This window comes from Dermochelys coriacea, chromosome 2, assembly GCF_009764565.3.
Source record: "Dermochelys coriacea isolate rDerCor1 chromosome 2, rDerCor1.pri.v4, whole genome shotgun sequence".
Classification (NCBI taxonomy): domain Eukaryota; kingdom Metazoa; phylum Chordata; order Testudines; family Dermochelyidae; genus Dermochelys; species Dermochelys coriacea.
In genome coordinates this window covers 267,509,338-267,531,037 of record NC_050069.1, presented here as the reverse complement: position 1 = coordinate 267,531,037, position 21,700 = coordinate 267,509,338, and the positions used below count along the sequence as shown (strand labels likewise).

The following is a 21,700-nucleotide window of genomic DNA, read 5'->3' as shown; positions in this document are numbered from 1 at the left end:
GGGGGCTCTAAACAGAGCTTTTGATGGGATGCCCGAAGGCATTATATCATTTCCCATAATGCCAGATCCTATGTTCCCATTGTTTTCAGACTGCCTGTCCCATTTCAGCTGAGTAGGATCCCATATAACCATAGACCCTTGGGTCCTGAGTAGTGTAGGGATGGGTTATATTCTCCAGCTTGTTTCCACCCCTCTGTCACACCCTCCCTCCCTGTCCCTCTCCAGGGACCTACTCACAAGCAACTCTTAGCCCTGGAGGTGCATGCCCTCCTCCGAGTGGGAGCTGTTGAGGAGAATCCTCAGAATTTAAGAGGGAGGGGGTTTACTCTATTTCCTAATTCCCAAAACCAGAGATGCCAGGCCTATCTTAGACCTTAGACCATCTCAACAGCTATCTCAAAAGGCTGAAGTTCCACATAGTCTCCTTGGCCACCATCATTCCCAACCTGGATTTGAGGGACTGGTATGCTGCTCTCTATTTGAGAGGCGCCTATTTCCACATCACAGTTTTCCAAGGACACAGGTTATTCAGGTTCATTGTGAATCAGGCCCACTACTAATTTGCTGTTCTTCCATTTGACCTGTTGGCAGCCCCATGGATTTTTATGAAATGCATGGCGGTACTGGTGTCCTTCTTGAGAAGGTGAGGGGTACAAATGTACCTGTATCTCAGCAACAGGCTTGTCAAAGGCCAGTCCAAGGCTCAGCGTCTGCCTCATTCAGTCAACCTTTCAGGCATTGGGCTTGCTGTTAAACAAAAGTCTACCCTCAGCCCAATGCAGAGGATCGAGTTTATTGGAGCAATGCTGAACTCCACCCAGACCAAGGCCTTCCTCCCGGAAACCCACTTCCAGCTGGGTCCGTCATTAATAGCACAGGTCAAGGCCCACCCTCTCACAATGGCACATTTCTGCCTCAGACTTCTAGGTCACATGGCCTTGTGCACATACGTAGTGCAGTATGCAAAGTTACACCTCTGAGCCTTTCAAGCTTGGCTGGCCTCAGTGTTCTCACCGAACCGCCACCACTTGGACTCAGTGCTCGCTGTACCTCCTCTGGTCCTCGCCCCCTCTTGATTGGTGGTGGGACCTTCTGATGGGCTGCACAGACGTTCCCTTCATCAGGCTCCAGTCTTCGATATCCCTAGTCTTTTGGATGTGTCCGAGCTAGGATGGGTGGGGCTCGCCTGGAGCACCTCAGGAACTCATGGCCTTTGGGCCCAGAAAGAGCTATCATCACATATCTTTGTCAGAGAACTTGGAGCTATCCGCCTAGCCGGTCAGGTGTTCCTACCACACATCGCAAACAAGAGCATGCTAGTGCTCATGGACAACACTGCAGCCATGTACTACCTCAGCAGGTAGGGCGGGGCTTGCTCTTCCCCCCGTGTTAGGAAACTATTCACTTATGGGAGTTTTGCATAATGCACTCAATCCACCTCGAAGCTCCTCACCTTCAGGGGGCCCAGAACGAACTGGCAGATCACCTCAGTAGGTCTTTCCCCGGTCATTATGAGTGTTTCCTCCATCCCGACACAGTGAGGGTCGTTTTCCAGCAGTGAGGGACTTTCCCATATAGGCCTGTTTGTGACCAGACACAACAAGAAATGTCAGCACTTTTGTTCCCTGCAAGGCCACAGCCCAGGCTCACACACGGACACTTTCTTGCTCCCTTGGACGGAGCATCTTGTTTACAATTCCCCCCCCCCATTCCACTTGTGCACAAGGACCCAGTCTGGCCCCATTGGCACTGGTTTGCCACACTGCTAGGTCTTTTAGAAGCGACTCCAATACCACTTCCTCTCCTCCTGGACCTGATCCCACAGGACCATGGTTTAATGCTCCATCCAACCTCAGCACCCTCCTCCTGACGGCTTGAAAGCTCCATGGCTGAATCCCATGGAGTTGGCCTGTTCAGAGTAAGTCCGCCAGGTCCTTTCAGGTAGCAGGAAACCCTCTACCAGAGCTATATACCTCACCAAGTGGAAGTGCTTTTCCATTTGGACCTCCCAGCCATACGATCATCTCAGGAGACTGTTCCTGGAGTATCTGCAACATCTAAAACAGCAAGATCTGGCAATATCGTCAGTTAAAGTACATCTTGCAGCGACCTCAGTGTTCCACCCACCAATGGATAGCCAATCATTTTTCTCACATGAAATGTCCATCTGCTTCCTGAAGGCCTAGAAAGTCTATACTCTCAGATTCTGGAGCCCATTCCCCTGGGAGACCTACCCCCCATCTGGTCAAAACTCATGGGCACCCTGTTTCAGCCGCTGGTTACTTGTCCCCTATAATACCTTTCCCGGACGGTGGCCTTTCTGGTGGCTATTACTTTGCCCAGAAGGGTCTTAGAGATTTGGGCCCTTACGTCAGAACCTCCGTACACGGTCTTCTTTAAGGACAAGATACAACTTGCCCCCACCCCACATTCCTCCCAAAGGTAGTTTTATAGTTTCATAGTAATCGGGCAATTTTCCTGCTGGTTTTCTTTCCGAAACCTCACGCAAACAGGGAGGAACAACATGTCCAGATACTGCATGTTAAATGTACCCTAGTGCTCTGTTTTGAGAGGACAAAACCATTCCGTAGATCTGTTGTGGCGGTAGCAGACAGGATGCAAGGCCTTCCCATCTTAGTTCAGAGGCGCTCAACCTGGATTACAGCATGCATTCACACATGCTACGAGCAGGAAGGGTTCCCGCCAGCAGCCGTCTTGACTGTCCATTCTACAAGGGCGCAAGCTTCTTCAACAGTGTTCCTGGCCCAGGTCCCTGTCCAGGACATGTGCAGAGCAGCAACTTGGTCATCAGTGCACACATTTTCTTCCTACTACACCATCACCCAGCAGGCCAAGGATGATACTGGGTTTGGTCGAGCCAGGTTACAATCAGTATGTCTGTAAACTCCAATCCCACCACCTGCGTTACTGCTTGGGAGTCACCTAATGGGGAATGGACATGTGCAAGCACTCGAAGAAGACAAAACTGTTACTAACCTTTCCGTAACTGTTGTTCTTTGAGATGTGTTGCACATGTCCATTCTACGACCCACCCTCTGACCTCTCTGTTGGAGTTGGCTTGCAAGAGGAAACTGAGAAGGGTATAGGGTCAGCTGGTCCCTTTATACCAGCAACATGAGAGCACGGCACTAGGGGGCATTAGAGCCACCCCCACGGGTACCACTGAGGGGAAAATTTCTGACGACTGTGGTTGAAGCGCGCCCACACCTAACACGGAATGGACATGTGCAACACATCTCGAAGAACAACTGTTAAGGAAATGTTAGTAACTGTTTTTTGGGACAAGGTCATAGATGGTATCCTCAAAAGGGAGAATCTGTCTATCCCAAAAGAGGCAGCCTGAATTCAGTGGGCAGAGCACAAGATTTAGGAGGCAGGAGAGTGGGGTTCTGTTCCTGGCACTGCCACTGACCAGCTATGTAACCTTGAGCATGTCAATTATTTTCTCGGTGCCTTAGTTTCTCCATGTCTGAAATGGGGATGATTCTTTGTAAAATACACTGAGATCTATAGAGGAAGTGTGATATAAAGCTAATGTGATACTGAGAGTATATAGAATTTAACATTGAGTGGCAGTCCTTTCAGCACACTTAATTTTTTTTTCTCCCCTGCTGAATATACCTTCCAGGTTTCACTGATCACTGAGTCCACCTTACTGGCCCATTTAGAGTTTTTTAAAAGCTGCTATTTAGCTTTATAGTTAAGCACTCTTCTATAAATACATAGTTTGACTGCTCTTACTTCAAAAGCTGATGGTTTTTAACTCTCCCAAAGGAGCCATTATTGCCTGTATTGTTAGAGCATAAGGGATTGTAAATCCAAGGATTGTCTGTCATATATGTAGCTGAGTGTTAAAAATGTATAGAAAATTCCCACTGAGAAAGTAACTTTACTTGCAAAGCAAACAGAGGGGAGTAGGCTTGGTTTTTCTTAACATCCAATAGCCTATGTCCAAGGTCTCAGTGAGGATCTGAAATCAACTTTTTTCTTTTCTTGCACTCTTATAATTTAAACAAATGAGCGTAAAAAGGAGACCTGTGTCAAGGTGCACTGGAAAGTGTGTTTTATTGGGTTATTGCATCATAGAATCATAGGACTGGAAGGGACCTTGGGAGGTCATCTAGTCCAGTCCCCTGCACTCATAGCAGGACTAAGTTATAACTTCTTGGAAATGGTTTACTATGCATATAGCCCCTAAACCTGTTGACTTTAGAATGTTGCTATATTTTCAGAACAACTCGGCACCCAGAAGCTCTCTTTGAAAACGCAACAAAACTGATCAACTTCCATCTTTCTAGCCCCCTCACAATCCTGAAAAGTCTCAGCCCAGCCTCCTGTTCAGACTATTCCCTCTCTCTACCTACTGTTGCTGGTCTTCCCCCTACTGGCCCCCTTTCCATCTCCCATGGTAATGCACTACTAGTTAACCCATCTTCTCCCTGCTAGTTGCCCACGCAGTGCTCAAGTCAAAACTCTCAGATACATGGGAAGCACCAGGTGAAGTTCACTGTGGGTTTCTGTTGCTTATATTACCGAGACATCTAGGATTGGGCCCTGTTGTTCTAGGCACTGTACAAACATAGAGATAGATTTTGTGCCTGCTATGAAGAGCTCCGCTCTAAGCAGGAGTAGCCTTGTCCCACTTCACTTCTACTGTGGGAGACTTTCCTCAGCCTCATGTAAAAATGTCCATAGGGCTCTCCTAAAAGCCCTTGAAAACGTCCAGTTGCTAGGTGTTGCCACCTGGAAAGAAGCCAGGCTCCTAGGGGTTAATAAAATCCATGTGTTTTTTCTCTCTAAGTATTATAGCATTCTGCATTCTGTTATAAATACCTAATTTGTAAATGTTTACTCCCTTGCGAAAAAGAACACCACAAAAATAATGAGCAAGAACTTGGTATACAACTGCTCAGCTGTGGAACAGTTAGTTTTGCAAATTGTCAAAGAAATCCATCAGGCCATTTTAACTACTTTGCTGTTGACTCTGTATCCCATCAGCTGCATTTTCTTTCCATTGGAATCCATGGAATGTCAAGACATTCCTGGTATGATAGGCAGCAGTCGTCCCTTAAAATAGATGAGTCGTAAAGATACACACATCTTGTCGTTTCTGGTTCTCTTTTGCCTGTGTCGTTTTTAAAAAAGGCAATTGAGTACATTTTCAGTGCAGTGGGTTTCCAGTGTGACTTAGCTAACTCCCTGTACCACACCATTTTGAAAATGTCTCCCTTTAAAGTAGTTAGTGTGATGGACAAAAGGATTAAAAATTCTATAAATTAATTTCCTTTATGAATGCTCTTGATTTTTAAAAGTGAAAGAAATCTTAAATTTGTACTTTTTCCTTTTTCACCATTTATATAGTTGCATTTAACTCAGCCTGAAAAAAGTAAGAAGTCTAGTCAATTTACCTTTTGTTTAAAATTGGATTCTGGTCACTTTTGTTTTCTTGTTTACCTGTACTAACCCAATTCTGCTCTATGTAGGTTCCAAACAGCACAGGAAAATTGTTGCATCCAAACTAAAAGCACACTTTCCATTTAAACTTGAAAGGATGTTAATAAAGACATTTCAATTAAGTTTTGTAAAATATTTATTAAACAAAACCTATATCTTAGATCCTCCTAATGTCTCTTTTAATTAGAATATGTTAGTTTGCCTACTTGAAAATAAAGGCCACACTCTTCCTGGGAATGAGAAATGAATTGGAAAAAGTGATTGCTCTTTGTTCTGAACCATCAAACTCTGGAATCTGTTGTGTCTGAATCTTGCTTTAGGTAGTAACTTAATTGTGCCTGGACTAACGATGTTAGGGACACTTCCTATTGTAAATGGAAAAGGACCTGATCTGCATTAATTTATATTAGGAATGGGTCCTTTTGTAAATCAGGATGTTTCGTTTGGGTCAGAGGCAGTCATCATTTTAAAGGGTCGATAGTGTTTAGTCTCTGTATTAAACATATAGTGAATAGATTGCACTTTACTTTCAAGAACAGTATGATAAAATACACGTATGTGCTGTTGGTAAAAGATAACCATTAGAAATGGGAAAATGGTCATAAAAATATACAAAGTTTTGGAATATATAATCAATAGATTAGATGGTGTTGAAGGGACACCAACTTAAAAATCACATCTGTTTTGATTTACCTAGTATGGATGCCTTAAATTACAGTAGCAAAGTCTGGTGGGGGGGAATGTTGTTCTGTATTTTTCTGTGCATTTGGCAGAACTTTGTGCATTGTCAGTTTCACTGTTTCTCCTGCACAGTCAGTTTTTCCTGTTAGTGTGGGTCTTTCGTGCATCAACAGGAGTTCCTTCTCCTCCCCAAAAAAGCAACCCCAACATTTTTTTTTTTTAAAATATAGGACAGTGAAATTGTAAAGCCACAGAAACTGGTAGGGAGACTCTGGGCAGCTGAAGGTATTATTAGTTTGCATCTTGAAATTGACTAGGTTTCAGGTTGATAGCATCCCATTAAAATTTTCAACATTTTGTGCTGTGCTATCTCACCAAATTAGACTCTTTTCCTGCTGTTAGAGAGCTTTGCTGTAAAATGAAAGACTTCATGCCATGTTTCAAGATGACACTGCTTCAGCATCACACTGACATCATGATGCATTGTAAGTGCTGAGATATGGCTTGTCAGTATTTTACATTCGCCTTTGTGAAAGGCTGCAGCTGTAAAAGACAGGCTAAATTTTACTTTATGCATTCATAATCCAAAAAATTTGGAATTCATTGTAATAATATTACTAATGATGACTTCAGTTAAAATGGATGTGGGTCTGATGCTTGTTTCTCTGGGAATTTCACTGTAAATTAGGTCAGGTTTGCCAGTGCACATGTAAGTGAGCACAAAGGAGTGGTACAACCACTGATGTAATTAATCTCCACCTACTCTTGGTGAATTCATCAAAATGAAATCAAGATCTTAGTTTTAGTAGATTCTGTTTAGTCGTGATTATTAGACATAATTGGAGGAAATCTTCTAGAGTTCATTCATGTCAATGTCATATTTAGAATTCACTTTGATTTATTTTAAAAAAACAAACTTCTGTTATGCATCTAGTGCAAAATATGCAACATTTGGCACCTGTCTAAAGTCATGAAATTGCACTATACTAAGGAACTGAATGTTGTAATTAAAATCAAGGTAAATTTCATGAGGGCTGGAAAATGGGAGCTGTGTGTTTAATGCAGTATTTATATGGGTAACTGCCCTTCCTCTCCCAAGTCTTTTGAAGAGTTCTGTGAAGTTCATTTTTAGTACCCATTTTGTTGTAGGTATGTGAAATCTCTGAGAGACCTTACGTGGGGCTGTAGGATCCAGTGTCATCTATATGCTGATGATGCTCAGCTCAAGATCTCCTTTTCATTGGACCCAGACAGATGTTCCCTTGCTCTGTATCTGACAGATATGGACTTGGGTGCTCAATGTGGAGAAGACCAAAGTGATACTGTTTACCAGAGGGAAGCATTCTGAGCATCTGGAAAAGTCTCTCCTTCAGTTGAAGGAATTTGCATCCTTGTAAAGGTAGTTAGCAATCTTGAACTCTTACTTGAGCCCTCTATACTCTGAGTATTGGCCAGAAAAACCTTCTGTGGTTTACAGCTAGCTAAGAAGGTAAGTCCCTTGCGCTCAGGTGTGGAACTTGCTATAGTCAAATACTCCATGGCTCTAAATTATTGCCACATACTATGCCTGGGCTAACCTTAAGCCATGTTTTGTTTTATGACAATGTATTGCTTAGTCACTAGAAAGTGTTTTAACTTTTTCCTTTTACAGGCATTCCTTTTTGTTGTCTGTACTAGAAATAGCAATGTGTTTACAAATATTCAAACTGAATGCTGTCCCATTGTTGCTTAAGACACAGGCTGTCCACATTCAATAACAAGCTTTCAGAAGTAGATACATTCCCACTTACTCTGGTTGTATACCTTTTGGGGTAGGAACTAGGATCAAATTTCAAACACCATTCAAGCTCTTCCTAATCTAGATTCAGTGCTCTTTCTGCTGAGGAGTAGTATTGCTTTAGTTGTTGGTCTGATTAGCTTGTTACCTTGCATCACTGCTCTATGCCATGGGGGGATATGCAGAGGCATAATTCTGGAATATTGGCGGTAATGGATGTGGCGTTGATGACAGATGGTCTTCACCAATGGTTATTTCCCCTCTTTGATTCATTTGACCCACAAAGGAAGGCTTGACCAGATTGTATATCTACTCATTTTGTTAAAAGAAAAGGAGTACTTGTGGCACCTTAGAGACTAGACTAGCTCATTTTGTTGTTAATAAACCCAGAGCCCAAAGGTGGCTGCATTTCAATGGTGGGCGAAGCAAACCCTCTGTGTAGTTTGCATATCAATTTAAGTGCTTTATCCTTGGTTGAAAGATGCTGTAGATGCATTAAAGCATGGTTATTATCATTACTTCCATTCATCTTTCATAAATTATTTTGAAGACTGCTGCGTTGCTCCCACCTCTTTCATTCTCTTTTAAGAAGCAGGAGTCAAGGATGGGTTTCATTCTTGTTTTAAAGGATGAGTTTGTGCCTTTGGGAAGTAGCAGTTAAAATACCTAGGATTTGTATCTTTTTAGGATGTTTGTCTGGATTTAATACATCAACCCTTGTATTTCCAGCCCACTATATTAATGTCTCCTATAGCTACAGTTCTAGAAGGCTACCCAATAGTTGCAGTAAGGTGGTGGTTCCTTCTTTCTTCTTATTTGCCTAGTCTTCCTTTTAAAAAAAACGTGGAGGACATCAACAGGCATGGGATCCCCCTTCTGACTTTCTTGATGCATTTGGTGCTCCTACCTTCCAGTTCCCAATATCTCCCTTTCAACTGACCACGTTGACTTGTTCCCTCCCTCACGTGCTAGTCTCTTCCGTTTCATCGCCTCTTCATTTACAACCCTGACCTTCCTCCTGCTGCTTCCTTCTCTCGGGTTCCTGACTACCATCTTCTTTGCCCCTCTTGCTCCTCAGGACCAGCTGGTGCTGTTAACTCAGCTCTACAGCATTTCCATTTAACCCATGGCCCACTGATACAAGATTAAGGAATCTGAATCTCATCAGAATGCTCTTTTTTCATATTACATATTACGGGTATAGTGTGCAACACTGGAGTGTACATGCACGCCATTTTCCTGCTAGGCATGAATCCAATCAAGGCAGAGCTTACTTGTCAATTAGGAAGACCTTGGAGTGATGTAAACAACAAATCCTGTGTCCTGTGCTGAAATACAAGCCTCTGATACTGTTCCTAATACAACTGTGATTCTCGCACTGCAGTTACTGTCTGCAACGTCCTTCTCTCTGGCCTTGACAAAGGCAGTCTTGCCCTACTGATATCCATTCAAAAGGCTGCTGCGAAGACCATTTTCCTAGACCGCTGCTTTGACCATGTCACCTTCTCTTTGCATCCCTTCACTGGCTCCCTTTTCTCTCTTGTATCAGACATAAGCTACTTGTCTTCACTTTCAAGGCCATTCACGACCTATCCCTACCCTCCCTATTATTTCTCATTCCGTGTTGAAAGATCATCTCCCCCTCTGATAGGCCTATGATGCTAGCCTCCATTGCCATCTTGTTACATTTTCAAACAAGCACCTTTGTGCTTTCTCCCACGCTGCCCCTCACTCCCGGGAGAAGTTCCCCATCAATATCTCCAACACCCTCCTCAGAACTCTCCTTTGCCGTGAAGCCTGTCAGAAAAGTGACAACAGCTAGGCTGCTAGTTTGCAGAGACCACTATCTATGATACTGACCAATATTGTCTCATTTTCTTGTACTCGCATGTTGGTCTGTCTGTCTATCTCTCTGTTGTTTCTTGTCTTATATGTAGATTGTAAGCTCCTTGGGGCAGGGACTGTCTTTGTGTTCTGAGTTTTGTACAGCGCCTAGCACAGTGGTGTCCTGATCCATGTCTAGAGCTCCTAGGCACTTTTGCAATAAAAATAAATCTAAGTGAGTTTCTGTACTAAAAGAAAAAATACGCTGAGATTAAAGATAATAAAGTTAAAATTAATTTTATTTCTCACAGCTTGCAGCTTGAGATTTTTTCTCTCTGATTTGATTCTTTCATTTGATGAGCACGGACTTCAATCCATCCTGCATGTTCCAAAACCAGCTGCAATTAACCAAGATGATCACGTTTTAACTTCAGCTTATGTATCATTTTTGATTTGCCAAATCTGGAACATGTGCAACAGTCCCTTCACCCTCACAGTTCTGGGGAATAGTATTTGCTAACTTGCAGCTACTAGAGAGCCACTGGGCTGCAAAATATTTGTCTGTAGATTTGAAGCAAAACAAAAGTTGTTCATGTTGATTTTAATTTCTTGGCACCGGGATGGTAGATTTAAAAGTATTTAGATCCTTAAATTGTAATTTTAAATTTTCATATGTAAAATGTAACTTGCAGTATAACTACCATCCTATCAGAAGTTTAAAAACTGCTGTACTACGTGCTCTTTGTATTCCAGGTGCACTGGATCAGAGCCACATCGTGTTAGGTGCTGTCTAAACAAAGTGAAAAGACAATCTATAATTTAACGTAAGGCAAGAAGTGGGTGAAACCAACCATAGAAAGGAGTAGGGGGGGATGGAGAATGAGGGAGAGAGTAATGAGACAGTGAGTTCATCTAAGGCCTTCTGTGCACAGCTAAATTATTTCCTGTTGGTTAAGACCATTGTCAAGTTGGGTTCATCTGTGTGACTAAACCACTTGTCAATGTTCATTTAATAATTCTCCCTGCTATGCTTATTTGAACAAGAGACTCTTTTCTTCCTTGCCTCAATCTTCATTTCAGAAGAGGGCAGGTGCTAAGAATAGCCTTGGCATGTCCCTTTCAAAATGCCATGCAATGCCAGCTCTCACAAGCAGGGCAGCTTGCTTTATTCTTGTGCAGAAAAGGCTCATGTTGGAGACACAGGAGCCATGATGGTTCTCCGGAGAAGAATCCAAGATTCCACTGCAGGGAGCTCTGAGTGGGTTTCAGCTGCACATCTTTATTTTCTTTGGTTTAAACAAACAAAACAAACTCATCTCTGTTCTGCGTGTTCCTTCCCTTCCTTCCTTCCTTCCTTTTCAGCTGGGTCCTGTCTATGCTACAGATTGAGTCTGTAACCAGGTAGGGTTATGGGTGGTTTTGAACATGGTTTGTGTCCACATACAACATGGTTAATACTTTGTTTGTTAGTATCCATGGCAGCTAAATGTTTCACCCTAGCCATAGGCTTAGACTGGTGCATGGTTGTCTACCTATAATTGGTTTGGCACACTGTGTTTTGAAGTGCACACAGGACCCACTGATTGTATCTAGGCAATTGGTTTGGCCAATGCTCCTTCCTCCCAGTTCTCCCTACGGTAGGACACCATAAAGTATATTGCCTTGTGTGATTCTGGTGCTACTCTGCTTGCATGTCCTCCAGAACCTGTCTGCTAATGAGGCTGTGAGATAGCTGCATAGATCTTTTTCCCCCTGTGCAGCGATGCCAACTCAGGTAAGATGTTAGGCTTAGAACAAATAGGCGTTGACACATTTGTGTCATGGGAAAACCATGTTGTGAGGACACAACCATGTAACTGGGTCAGAGGAGTGTCATGTATTGGTTTGAAAAACGCATTTGTATCTGTAGTGTAGATCGGATCTAAGATTGCAACATGAATGTTTAAGTAGAATGGGATTTTGAATTATTGACAAAACTTTACATTGAAATTTTGATCTTAAAAAAGGGGTGAGTGTTTAGACAAAATTTCAGTGACAAATTCATCCCGTTTTCTAGTTAGCTTCACAACTGGTTGAAAAAAATTTAAATTTCAAGTTTTGGTAAACACAGAGAAGTTTTTTGTGCAAAATGTTCATATTTTTCAAACAGTTCTCCAGTTAAGCAAATCAGTTAATGCCCAAAACATCATTTTCCCAACCCAAAACCAAACTTGGATCTCATTTTTGCATAGTAGTAAGTGTAGAAAGTGACCTTTTCTTTATGCTCTCTGCAGAGAAGCCCTCTCAATAAATTAGACAATCTAAGAAATTCTTTGAACTATTTTGTATTTATTGGCCGATCGAGAGTAGGACGTCGTGCCTTAGGAGTTTTGCAGTACTTCAGTTTTCTTTCTTGTGTGTGAGTGAAAACGGTCAGATCAGCTGAGAGTCAGACTCAAAGAACTGATGCCGTATGCATATCTTGACATGTTGGATTGCAGACTAGCAACAGACAAAGCTTGTGGGAGACAACTGCACCAAGCTTTGCTTTTCCACTTTCTCCTGGTGGTCCCTTGTCTCGTCTTTAACCTCTCATTGATTCTGATCCTGTGTAGTTACAAAGCTTCATCTCTATACAGCTCTGGCCTACTGCAGTATTTGCCATTCCAGTCTCAAGGTTCTTTTGCCCCCTGCCATTCCCACAGAATCAGAAGTGTGGGACTGAAGGGACCTCAGGAGATCACCTAGTCTAGTCCCTTGCACTCCAGGCAGGACTAAGTAATAGCTAGACCATTTCTGACAGGTGTTTGCAAATGCACTTCATTCTTGACATGCAACACCATGATTCTAGTCACAGTTCTCATCTTCCTCAGCCCAGTGGTGAAGCTATTGTATCTTACTTGACTGGCAATAACATCTTAGTATTCCAGTCCTGGGCACCTCTTAAACAGAGACTGCCAACTGTCTAGTGGGCTTTTTGTTTCTAACAAAATGACATTAGCAACTAAGACATTATTGTCAAACTTGTGCTCTAACCCCAGCTCCCTAGATGTGAAAAGCAACTGCATGAACTGTCCAGCTGGAGATTTCTAATGCAGTTGTCTTTGGGCACAAAGTAAAAGGACGACGACAACTTATTTTAACTTGAATTTTTCAAGCACCTCTGTGACTTAATGTAGGTATTTCTTCCATCCACATCACCAACTATTGTGTGATGTAGGTCATATCTATACTGGGGATCTCTCTACTGGTGTAGTTATCCTAGTGCAAACCCTCCAGTGTAGATGCATAGGGTTGCATCTGTTTTGAACAAGGGTAAGTTATGCCAGTGTAAGTGCTGATTTCCCACTTGTGTGGCACAGCTATGCTGGGTGTTTATCCTAAGATAGCTACATCAGTACAAATATCCCCATGATAGACAAGCCCTTCATCATGAAAACTTGCCACTACTGAATGTAGCTGGAGTAATTAGAACCAGAATAAGATCTGTGGATATTATCATCTCCTCCTGAAGGGAGTGCTAGAGTCTTGGACCAGGTGCCAAGAAAATTCTGTCCTCCCTCTTCCACCCCACAAATTTAACCCTTAAGGATGTCAGTTTCCTAATTCATAGCTGTCAGAGTAAATAACACATTGCCCAAAATCTTCACTCCTGGTCTCTTGCACTAACTCACCCATGTGGTTAAAAACTCATCCCAACTCCCTGCTTCATATAATATCACCTCTGTAAAAGGCCATAGTCTTCCAATGCATTTTGTGTATAGCATCTCAACTAAGATATTTTTAGAAAAAAATCCCCCCACCTTTGTTTTTCCCCCCAGGATCCATTAATGTCTCAAGATGGAAGCATAGAAGGTACACCAAATGCTTATAAGGTATTGCTTGCTTTTTCTGTCTATTACTGTACACATACTCTGTGCATGTGCTTGTATTTATACATTTTCTCCCTCATGCTAATGGGGTCTGTCATAGGAGACGTCTGTGGTTTCTCTTCATGCCAGCTGTTAGTAAGGATTGGGGTATAAACAAGGGATGGGCTGGTCTTGTGGTTAACCAGGACTGGGAGCAAAAGAGTTCAGGGTTGTATTTATGACAGTGACTTTGGCCAAGTCACTTAACTTCAGTGTCTCAGTTTCCCCATTTGTAAAAAGGACCTATTACCTACCTCCCAGGAGGGTGGTGAGGCTTAATCCATTAATGTTAGAGAAGTACCATGAAAACCCTACATAGAAGGCTCTGTAGAAATGTGAAGCATTTTCTGATTGGTTACTGGATCCAGTGGCTTTCCATCCCTTTCCGTTTTCTCCAAGCCAGAATCAGTGGAAGCTTCTTTCAACGCTTTTGCTTTGAGGAGCGGTTTGTTCTAGTATTAAATACAACTACCAGACAAATGCATTTAAATTCTGCTAATGTTCAGTCTCAGATCATTTTCTGTCTCTGTGTGCAGAACATGGAAGGAAATTTACTCATTTTCAGGGTATTAAGGGGTTAAACACACCTTAGAGAGATAACAAAGGTGGCAAAAGGTTGTTTTTAGAGTTGATAATCAGAGCATACAGTTACCTGTTGGTTGTTAGTTGGGCCTATCAGGCGAGTCCTTGGAATGAAGGATACTGTATCTCATTTTACTTGCCATTGAAAGAACCTTCTCTGGAAGCTTTACTGCTTTTGTATTGTACGCCACACCACACCACATCCCCCCCTTAAAGTCATTAAACTAGCCAGCTGCCTGTCAAAAATAGACCAAGCTGGAAATACGCAGAAAATGAGCTGTGCAGGCTGGTAATAGAAGTGTAAGGGTTTTTTTCCATTAGTGAGAGGTCCCCAATATAACTTTTCACAAAAGGAAAGCAGTCTTGGCACCCCTAAGCATTCAAAAATCATGACCCATACCCCCCAGAATTGAGTGCCTTAAAAGTGTGAGATTTTTAAAAGTGATCATTCTGGACTCATTTTCTTTGTCATCCGCTGTCTGAGCTTGTAGGACTCACTCGGGTCACATTTGCAGGCTTTCTGTGCAATCATAAGGGCTAGAAACTTTTTTAAATGAATGTCTCAAGTAATCATTTGACTCCAGAGGCTGGATCTTTAAGAAAAACACCAAATATCATGAGATTTTTCATAAAACCACGAGAATTGGCAGCACTGGGAAAACAGCAGGGCCTGCAAAGCACACGTATTTAATTTACACTGCAAAAGGTACATTCATGTGAGAAAACATAGAGATTTTGAGTAAACGCACGTTCCTAACTCACGTTGCTCTTTGTAGCATATTATTTATTCTCTTGTTTATATGAAATTGCAGTCCCCCATTCGAGGGCACTACTACAGTGCGTCTAGGGGAAAAAATCTACAAATAATTTTAGGAATGTTGTAAAAGGTATATTATTTTTTGGCAGTAGTGGAGGTGTGAAGGGTGGGAGAGGCTATTATAAAAGATTAAATTCATAGTTTCACTTAGAATATTTTAACCTTATAAGAGAGGTTCTCGACTATCTTTGGACCACAACCCACAACAAAATGGCCAAAGATTTGTTCTGGTGCCCCCTGTATCCCATAGTCCTTTGTGGCTGCAAAGATTGAGGGTATGGGATCAATTTTCAGCCACGTGTGGTGAGGCAGTGATTTTTCCAAAGGGCTGTGGAACCGGCATTGCTTCCCCTGACCCGAGCTCAGTGTCAGGGAGGAACTCAGAGAAGTTGCTCTGGGGCTGGCTGATGGGCACTGGTGGCAGAGGCAGTATCACAAGATCCACATCAGAAGGGGGCAAGAAATGAGGGGTCCTTCCCTACTGTCCCAGGTTCCCTTTAGGCCTTAGCAACCCACAATGTTATGGTGCTCTCACTTGGTGGGGTGTGAGCACAACTGGGCTGTGCTCTACCTATTAGAGAAAGAAAATGCATCTTTTCAAAAGGTTGCTCAGTTTTTACTCTGGACTTGTCGTTCCAAGACAGGCTGCTGGATGTAGCCATTTCAAAACGCTGTCCAAAGAGAAGTAACACAGAAGTAATGGTTTAAAGTCACTGCCCACTCACAAGATGGGTCATAGTGTCACCTCAGGAGGCATCTATTAATAAACAAATCCCGTATACCCATGACATAACCCATTGATTTTTATGCAGGGGGCTATTAAGTACTTCACTGTTGTCAGCCATTTGGCTCAATTTTTCTGCAGTGCCGCAGTTGATAGCACTGGGGTGGGATTCAGGAGAGCTGGGTTTGCTTCCCCACTCGTCCACTCACCTGTCTTTGGGCAAGGGGCTGCCTCTCTGTGTCTGTTTCCCTATCTGTAACATGGTGTTGATGATATTTGCACTCCTTTGTGAAGCCTTTTGAGCTATATGGATAAAAGCACAATGGAAGAGCTACGTGTTGCATGTCAGACCTTCACACGCATTGTGAGGCAGGGATTGACATGCACATCCCCTCCTGTGCACGTCGTTGGGCTTTGAGTATGTGCTGCACACTTTGGAATATTTGGGCCTCCAAGCCTGTATAGGCAGAACGCAGCTGCTGTGCTGTTGAATGAATCAGGTGCATTCTGATACTCCATTGCTTTCAGCAGGATGCTAATGGATGACAGCAGCCCAGCAAGTTGCAGTGGAGGGAGCCAGCAATGAAGTGGTTACTATTGGCATTGTGACTAATACATTTACCCTACCAGAGAGAGTAACACATACATGTACTAAGACAGAGTAAATGTTTCTCGGGTATTGAAGAAAAAATGTTAGCGTGGATCCTTCTTTTTGTGCTGTACAGATTTAAAATATATATATTTTTCCCTTACACACTTCAACATGCTATTGGCTACTACCAGGTTAGACATGCATAGGGCAAAAATCATGATATCTAGATGCCACCCTGAAGACAACCTCAATGGCACACAGCCAATGATCAGCGGAACTGTCTGCTAAACAAAACTAAGATCCTGCAATGCTCATAGTTTCCCTTTGTGAGCAAATTTCCTTGTAAGGTGCTTGATAAAGAAGGACGCTAACTACTCTTTTCCCTCTGCATAAAGTGTTGAAGGATCACAGAGGGAAACTGGCTAGGATGCATGTCAGAATTGAGACATCACAGTTTAGAGCAGACCACTGAAATATCTGACAATAATTATTTGTTCATGTCTGATAGCTACAGGTTCAGGGTGTAATGATGGAGTTTGTCTTAAAATCAGAAGAATCCTGCTCCACTCCCCAATTAGTCTCTTTTAAATATTTCTTTGCAGTTGGAGAGACATACCCTTGCTCACTTCTTAAAATCTAAGAGTAAATACCATGTATTATCTTCATATGTGTAAGGTGTCACAGTTGTTCAATTTATTGTTGCACCAAAGACTGATATAAAAATATTCAGAAGTTCAAATACTACAGGCCAAATTCTGTTGCCATTTGCAGTGACTCCATTATAGTGACTCTAGAATTTACATGTAAGGGTGAGAGCATCATTTGGCCCTGTGGATCTTAAAATGTTACTGTTACAACACATGGCCCCAAAACATTCCTCAGTGTCAAGCCACATTATTGTATTTTGGCTGTATCACCCAATGCAGAATTGTATCACTGCACTTGGGCTTAGTTCTTTAAATGATGCATTTTATTGGAACCACTTGCACCCCACTAAATCAAGTTGTGGCGCATACCGGCTGGAGTCTGTAATTGTGTGTTATTTGAGAAGCTTTGCTAGCTCTGGAGGGTAACAACCAGCCTTAGCTTGGCACTGCAGACTTCAAATTTGGCTTTAATTATTAATTCTCAGTTCATAAAAGTGCCCATCAAAGAGGCTCTGGTTGCATTAGTTTAAACATGATGTTGAGTTGCCATGTGGGGGGAAAAGAGGCTGAATTCTGTACCAAGAGAGTTGGCTTAAGGCCAGTTCCAGCAGCATGGTATGGAGTAATTTGCACTTCGGGATTTGTCTTTTTAGCAGCAATATAACCTCCTGCCTGTGTTTACTGACACAATCAGATACTTAGATGCAAGTAGATTTTTCCAAACATACACAGACTCCATTGTGAAATCTGACTATAGTCCATGTTCTCTGGATTTTCTCTATGTGGTATCTCATTTACCTTTTGTGCTTTGTAGAGGATCAGAATTAACTCATCTGCTCTTAGTTATTAACCTTTTGATCTGGGTACCATAGATGAGGGAAATGAATGAGCTTTGATGTTCGCCAGCAAGTAGAATATACAGTTACTAACACTAATTCACTTTGTTTAAGAAAGCTCTCAACAATAAAACTTAAAAGCCCATAACTGCCTCACTTCTATGTGAAAATGTTATTTAAGCCCAGCATTCATTTTAATACAAAACACTTACGTCTCGCTTCCGAATTTAAAATCCTACCTCCTTGCAAATGCGTACACATTCTTTTAATAAGTTCAAAACTCTTTTGGTTTGGGGGAGAAAAGTCGTAGTTGCTTTGATTCTAAAAAAAAAAAAAAAAAGTAACACTTGCATTGGTACAATGGGGCTAGGGCACTGGATTTAGGAGGCAGGAGAATGGAGGTGCTATTCCTGCCTTGCCGTTCACCTGCTGGATGACCTTGGGTAAGTCATGTCCCCGCCCTGTGCCTCAGTTTACCCATCTGTAAAATGTGGGCAGTAGTAATTGTGCATTCAGGTTTACAGAGAGGTGATAAGTATTGTTCACCATTTTTCACTTCATTAGGCTCTACCAGAATGTTAACTTTGAAACACTCCTGTAAGAAGTTGCGTTTCAAGGACCAGTGCACTGTTTGCTGTAGACAGGAATACGTATTCAGATTTGTTGTTAGTCCTTGTTCAAAATAGCCAGCAATACTTGTGGAATGTATCTCTCAATCGTTATTTTAATCCACCCCTCTCAGTAAGTGTTGTTTTAAAACTTGCCACCATGTTCTCCTGCTCTCTCCAAAATGGTGTATGCAGTGTCCTGTGTAAGCTTCCAACTGCTAGTCTGTAGCAGCAATTAACAAGCCATGGCTATGCAGTTATACTCTGGAGGGTGGGGGGGAGAGCCATGGGGCATATCGTCCCTCAGATCCGAAGGCCTGTGTCATTCAGCTTTAAATATACACAAAGGCAGCAGTTCAGGAATGTTATGCCATTCCTTCATGTGTGACGTGCAAGCTGACTTTTCACTTAACATGCTTACAAATCTACTAAAAGCCAGGGATGTGCCAGGTACGGGTGGGCAAGAGAAAATGTTAGTCATTTACTAGAGGGAGAAATTAAGGCTGAAGTCTTTGACTGTCTATTTATTATTCCCTGAGCTCACCTCCACCATTGAGTAATTCAGACAGTAAGCTGTGTAGTCAGCATAACATCTGCACATCATGGAGGTAGGATTGTGTGGTCAAACCTGCTGGTTCTCCAGTATCTATATGGCCTTTTCCAAAATGGGAGTGAGTCGCTTGTTTGTAATAATCTGCTTATGCTCAGAAAAATGATCCCAGGCAAGGGAGGAGCCGCAAGCCTAAGAGTTACTCATGTGTAGAGCAAGATTGGCAGGACCAGTAGTTTTTGTTGCCTTCCATGTGGAGTAGATATAAATATTGCATTGCATTACTATCACAGCTGGGTGTGTCGGCAAGGGACTGGAGGAGACCAATGGCTTTTGGTCACTGTCTAATAGCATGGCATGCTCAGAAACTGCTTTACTGCATTTTAACGTAAAGAACACTATACTTGGTGGTGATTCAGTGTGTCTGGCTGGCTGGCTCCCTCTTTTCACAGCAGAATGCTCTTAGAAATTTCAAATCAATATATTCAGGGCTGTGGCGATTCTCGTCTCATTTATCTTTCTGCTTCCATGAAGCAAGCAGTGTTCATGCATCTAAGGAATAAAATCATAGAAATGTAGGACTGGAAGAGACCTTGAGATGTCATCAAATCCAGCTTTCTGCACTGAGGCAGGACAAGTAAACCTAGATCATCCCTGACAGGTGTCTGTCCAACCTGTTATTAAAAACCTCCACTAAGGGGGTTTCCACAACTTTCCTTGGAAGCCTGTTCCAGCGCTTAATTACCCTTATAGAGAGAGAGTTTTTCCTAATATCTAACCTAAATCTCTGTTGCTGCAGATTATACCCGTTACTTCTTGCTCTGTCCTCAGTAGACGCAGAGAACAATTGATCACTGTCCTCTTTATAACTGCCCTTAACATAGCTAAAGACTGTCATCAGGTCTGGACTCACTTCAGTTTGTCCACATCTTTCCTTAAGTGTGGTGCCCAGAATTGGACATTACTCCAGCTGAGGCCTCACCAGTGCCAAGTGAAGAGCAGGACAATTGCCTCCATGTCTTGAATATGATGCTCCTGTTAATACACTGCAGCATATCAGCCTTTTTCACAACTGCCTCGCATTGTTGCTTTATCTTCAATTTGTGATCCATTATAACTCACAGATCCTTTTCAGTCGTTAGTTATATTCCCCATTTTGTAGCTGTGCATTTGATTTTTTTTTTTCCCTTCCCAAGTAAGGTACTTTGAACTCGTCTTTGTTGAATTTCATCTTGTTTTCAGACCAATTCTGTAATTTATCATGGTCATTTTGAATTCTAATCCTGTCCTCCAAAGTGCTTGCCACCTCTCCCAATTTAGTGTCATACACAAACTTCATAAGCATACTCTTTACTCCATTATCCAAATCATTAATGAAAATATTGAATAATATTGGACTCAAGACTGACACCCCCATAAGTCCTCCCTAGATACACCCTTCCAGTTTGACAGCAAACTGTTGATAACTACTCTTTGAATATGGTCTTGCAACCAGTTGTGCACCCACCTCATAGTTATTTCATCTAGACTGCATTTCCCTAATTTGCTTATGAGAATGTCATGTGGGGTCTGTGTCAAAAGCCTTACTAAAATAAAAATAGATCATATCTACTGCTTCCGTTTCATGCCCCCCTCCCTTCCAATCCACTAGGCCAGTAACTCTGTCAAAGAAGGAAATTAGATAGTTTGGCATGATTTATTTTTGACAGTTCCATACTGGCCATTCCTTATAACCCTGTTATTCTCTAGGTGCTTAAAAATGGATTGTTAGTAATTTGTTCCAGTATCTTTCCAGGTATCGAAGTTAGGCTGACTGGTCTGTAATTCCTCTTGGTTCCCCTTTTTAAGGATGGGTCCTATTTTTGCCCTTCTCCCATCCTCTGGGACCTCAACAGTCCTCCATGAGTTCTCAAAGATCATTGCTGATGGTTTTGAGATTGCTTCAACTAGTTCCTTAAGTACCCTAGGATGAATTTCATCAGGCCCCGCCAATTTAAATATATTTAGCTAATCTAAATATTCATCCTGTTCTCTCTTTATTTTGTCTTGCATCCCCTCCCCTTTGTTCTTGGTATTAATTTGTTGAGTATCTGGTCACCATTAACTTTTTGTAATGAAGACTGAAGCAAAAAAGACATTTAACACTTCAAACTTCTTGATATCATCAGTTATTAATTCAAATAGGTAATGGAATAGTGTCCATTGGAACTTGCCAAATGCAACTGTAGCTACATCTTTGAATTTCAACAAATCTGAGTCTTACAGTATTTGTATATAACAGACAGGACCAGTTTGCATTGCATGCTACTTAAACTGGTTAAAGTAGTGCATGGGTTATTAAAAACTGTTACCTGTTTCTTGCTTCTGTCTTCGAAATTTTAATTGGCGAAAGATCCCAGACTGAAACCAAGAAGAGTTACTTTTTAAGGAAAGAGATAGGAACAGATGCCTCTGAAGGTAGAGATCTGCACTAAAGCCCTGACTTTTATCATTAGGGCATACTAACTTCACAGGACTATTAATTAACCTCATCTGAAAATCCTGTTTTGCTTTTGAGTGATTAACTGGTCTGGATGATGTCCATGTCGAATGTAAAATCAAGATGATTTAGCAAGGCCCTTTCCGAAGGTATTTTTGGCACTACTTCGCTAATAAGTGACTGGCAGCTACTGCCAAATATCCAGGTTTGGTTAGAGG

At 42.1% G+C, this 21,700-nt stretch overlaps 1 protein-coding gene across 5 annotated transcripts in view; it reads left to right on the top strand.

The window, feature by feature from the left end:
* SETD2 (SET domain containing 2, histone lysine methyltransferase) overlaps positions 1-21,700 on the top strand; it is a 143,531-nt gene that overhangs the window by 109,289 nt on the left and 12,542 nt on the right. For 4 of the 5 annotated variants that reach the window (XM_038390574.2, XM_038390571.2, XM_038390573.2 and 1 more), the window contains exon 19: positions 13,558-13,611. The exons of the other annotated variant lie outside the window; for it this stretch is intronic. In XM_038390574.2, coding sequence (XP_038246502.1) covers positions 13,558-13,611 — 54 coding nt within the window. The remainder of the gene's footprint in view (positions 1-13,557; positions 13,612-21,700) is intronic. 5 annotated transcript variants of the gene reach the window in all.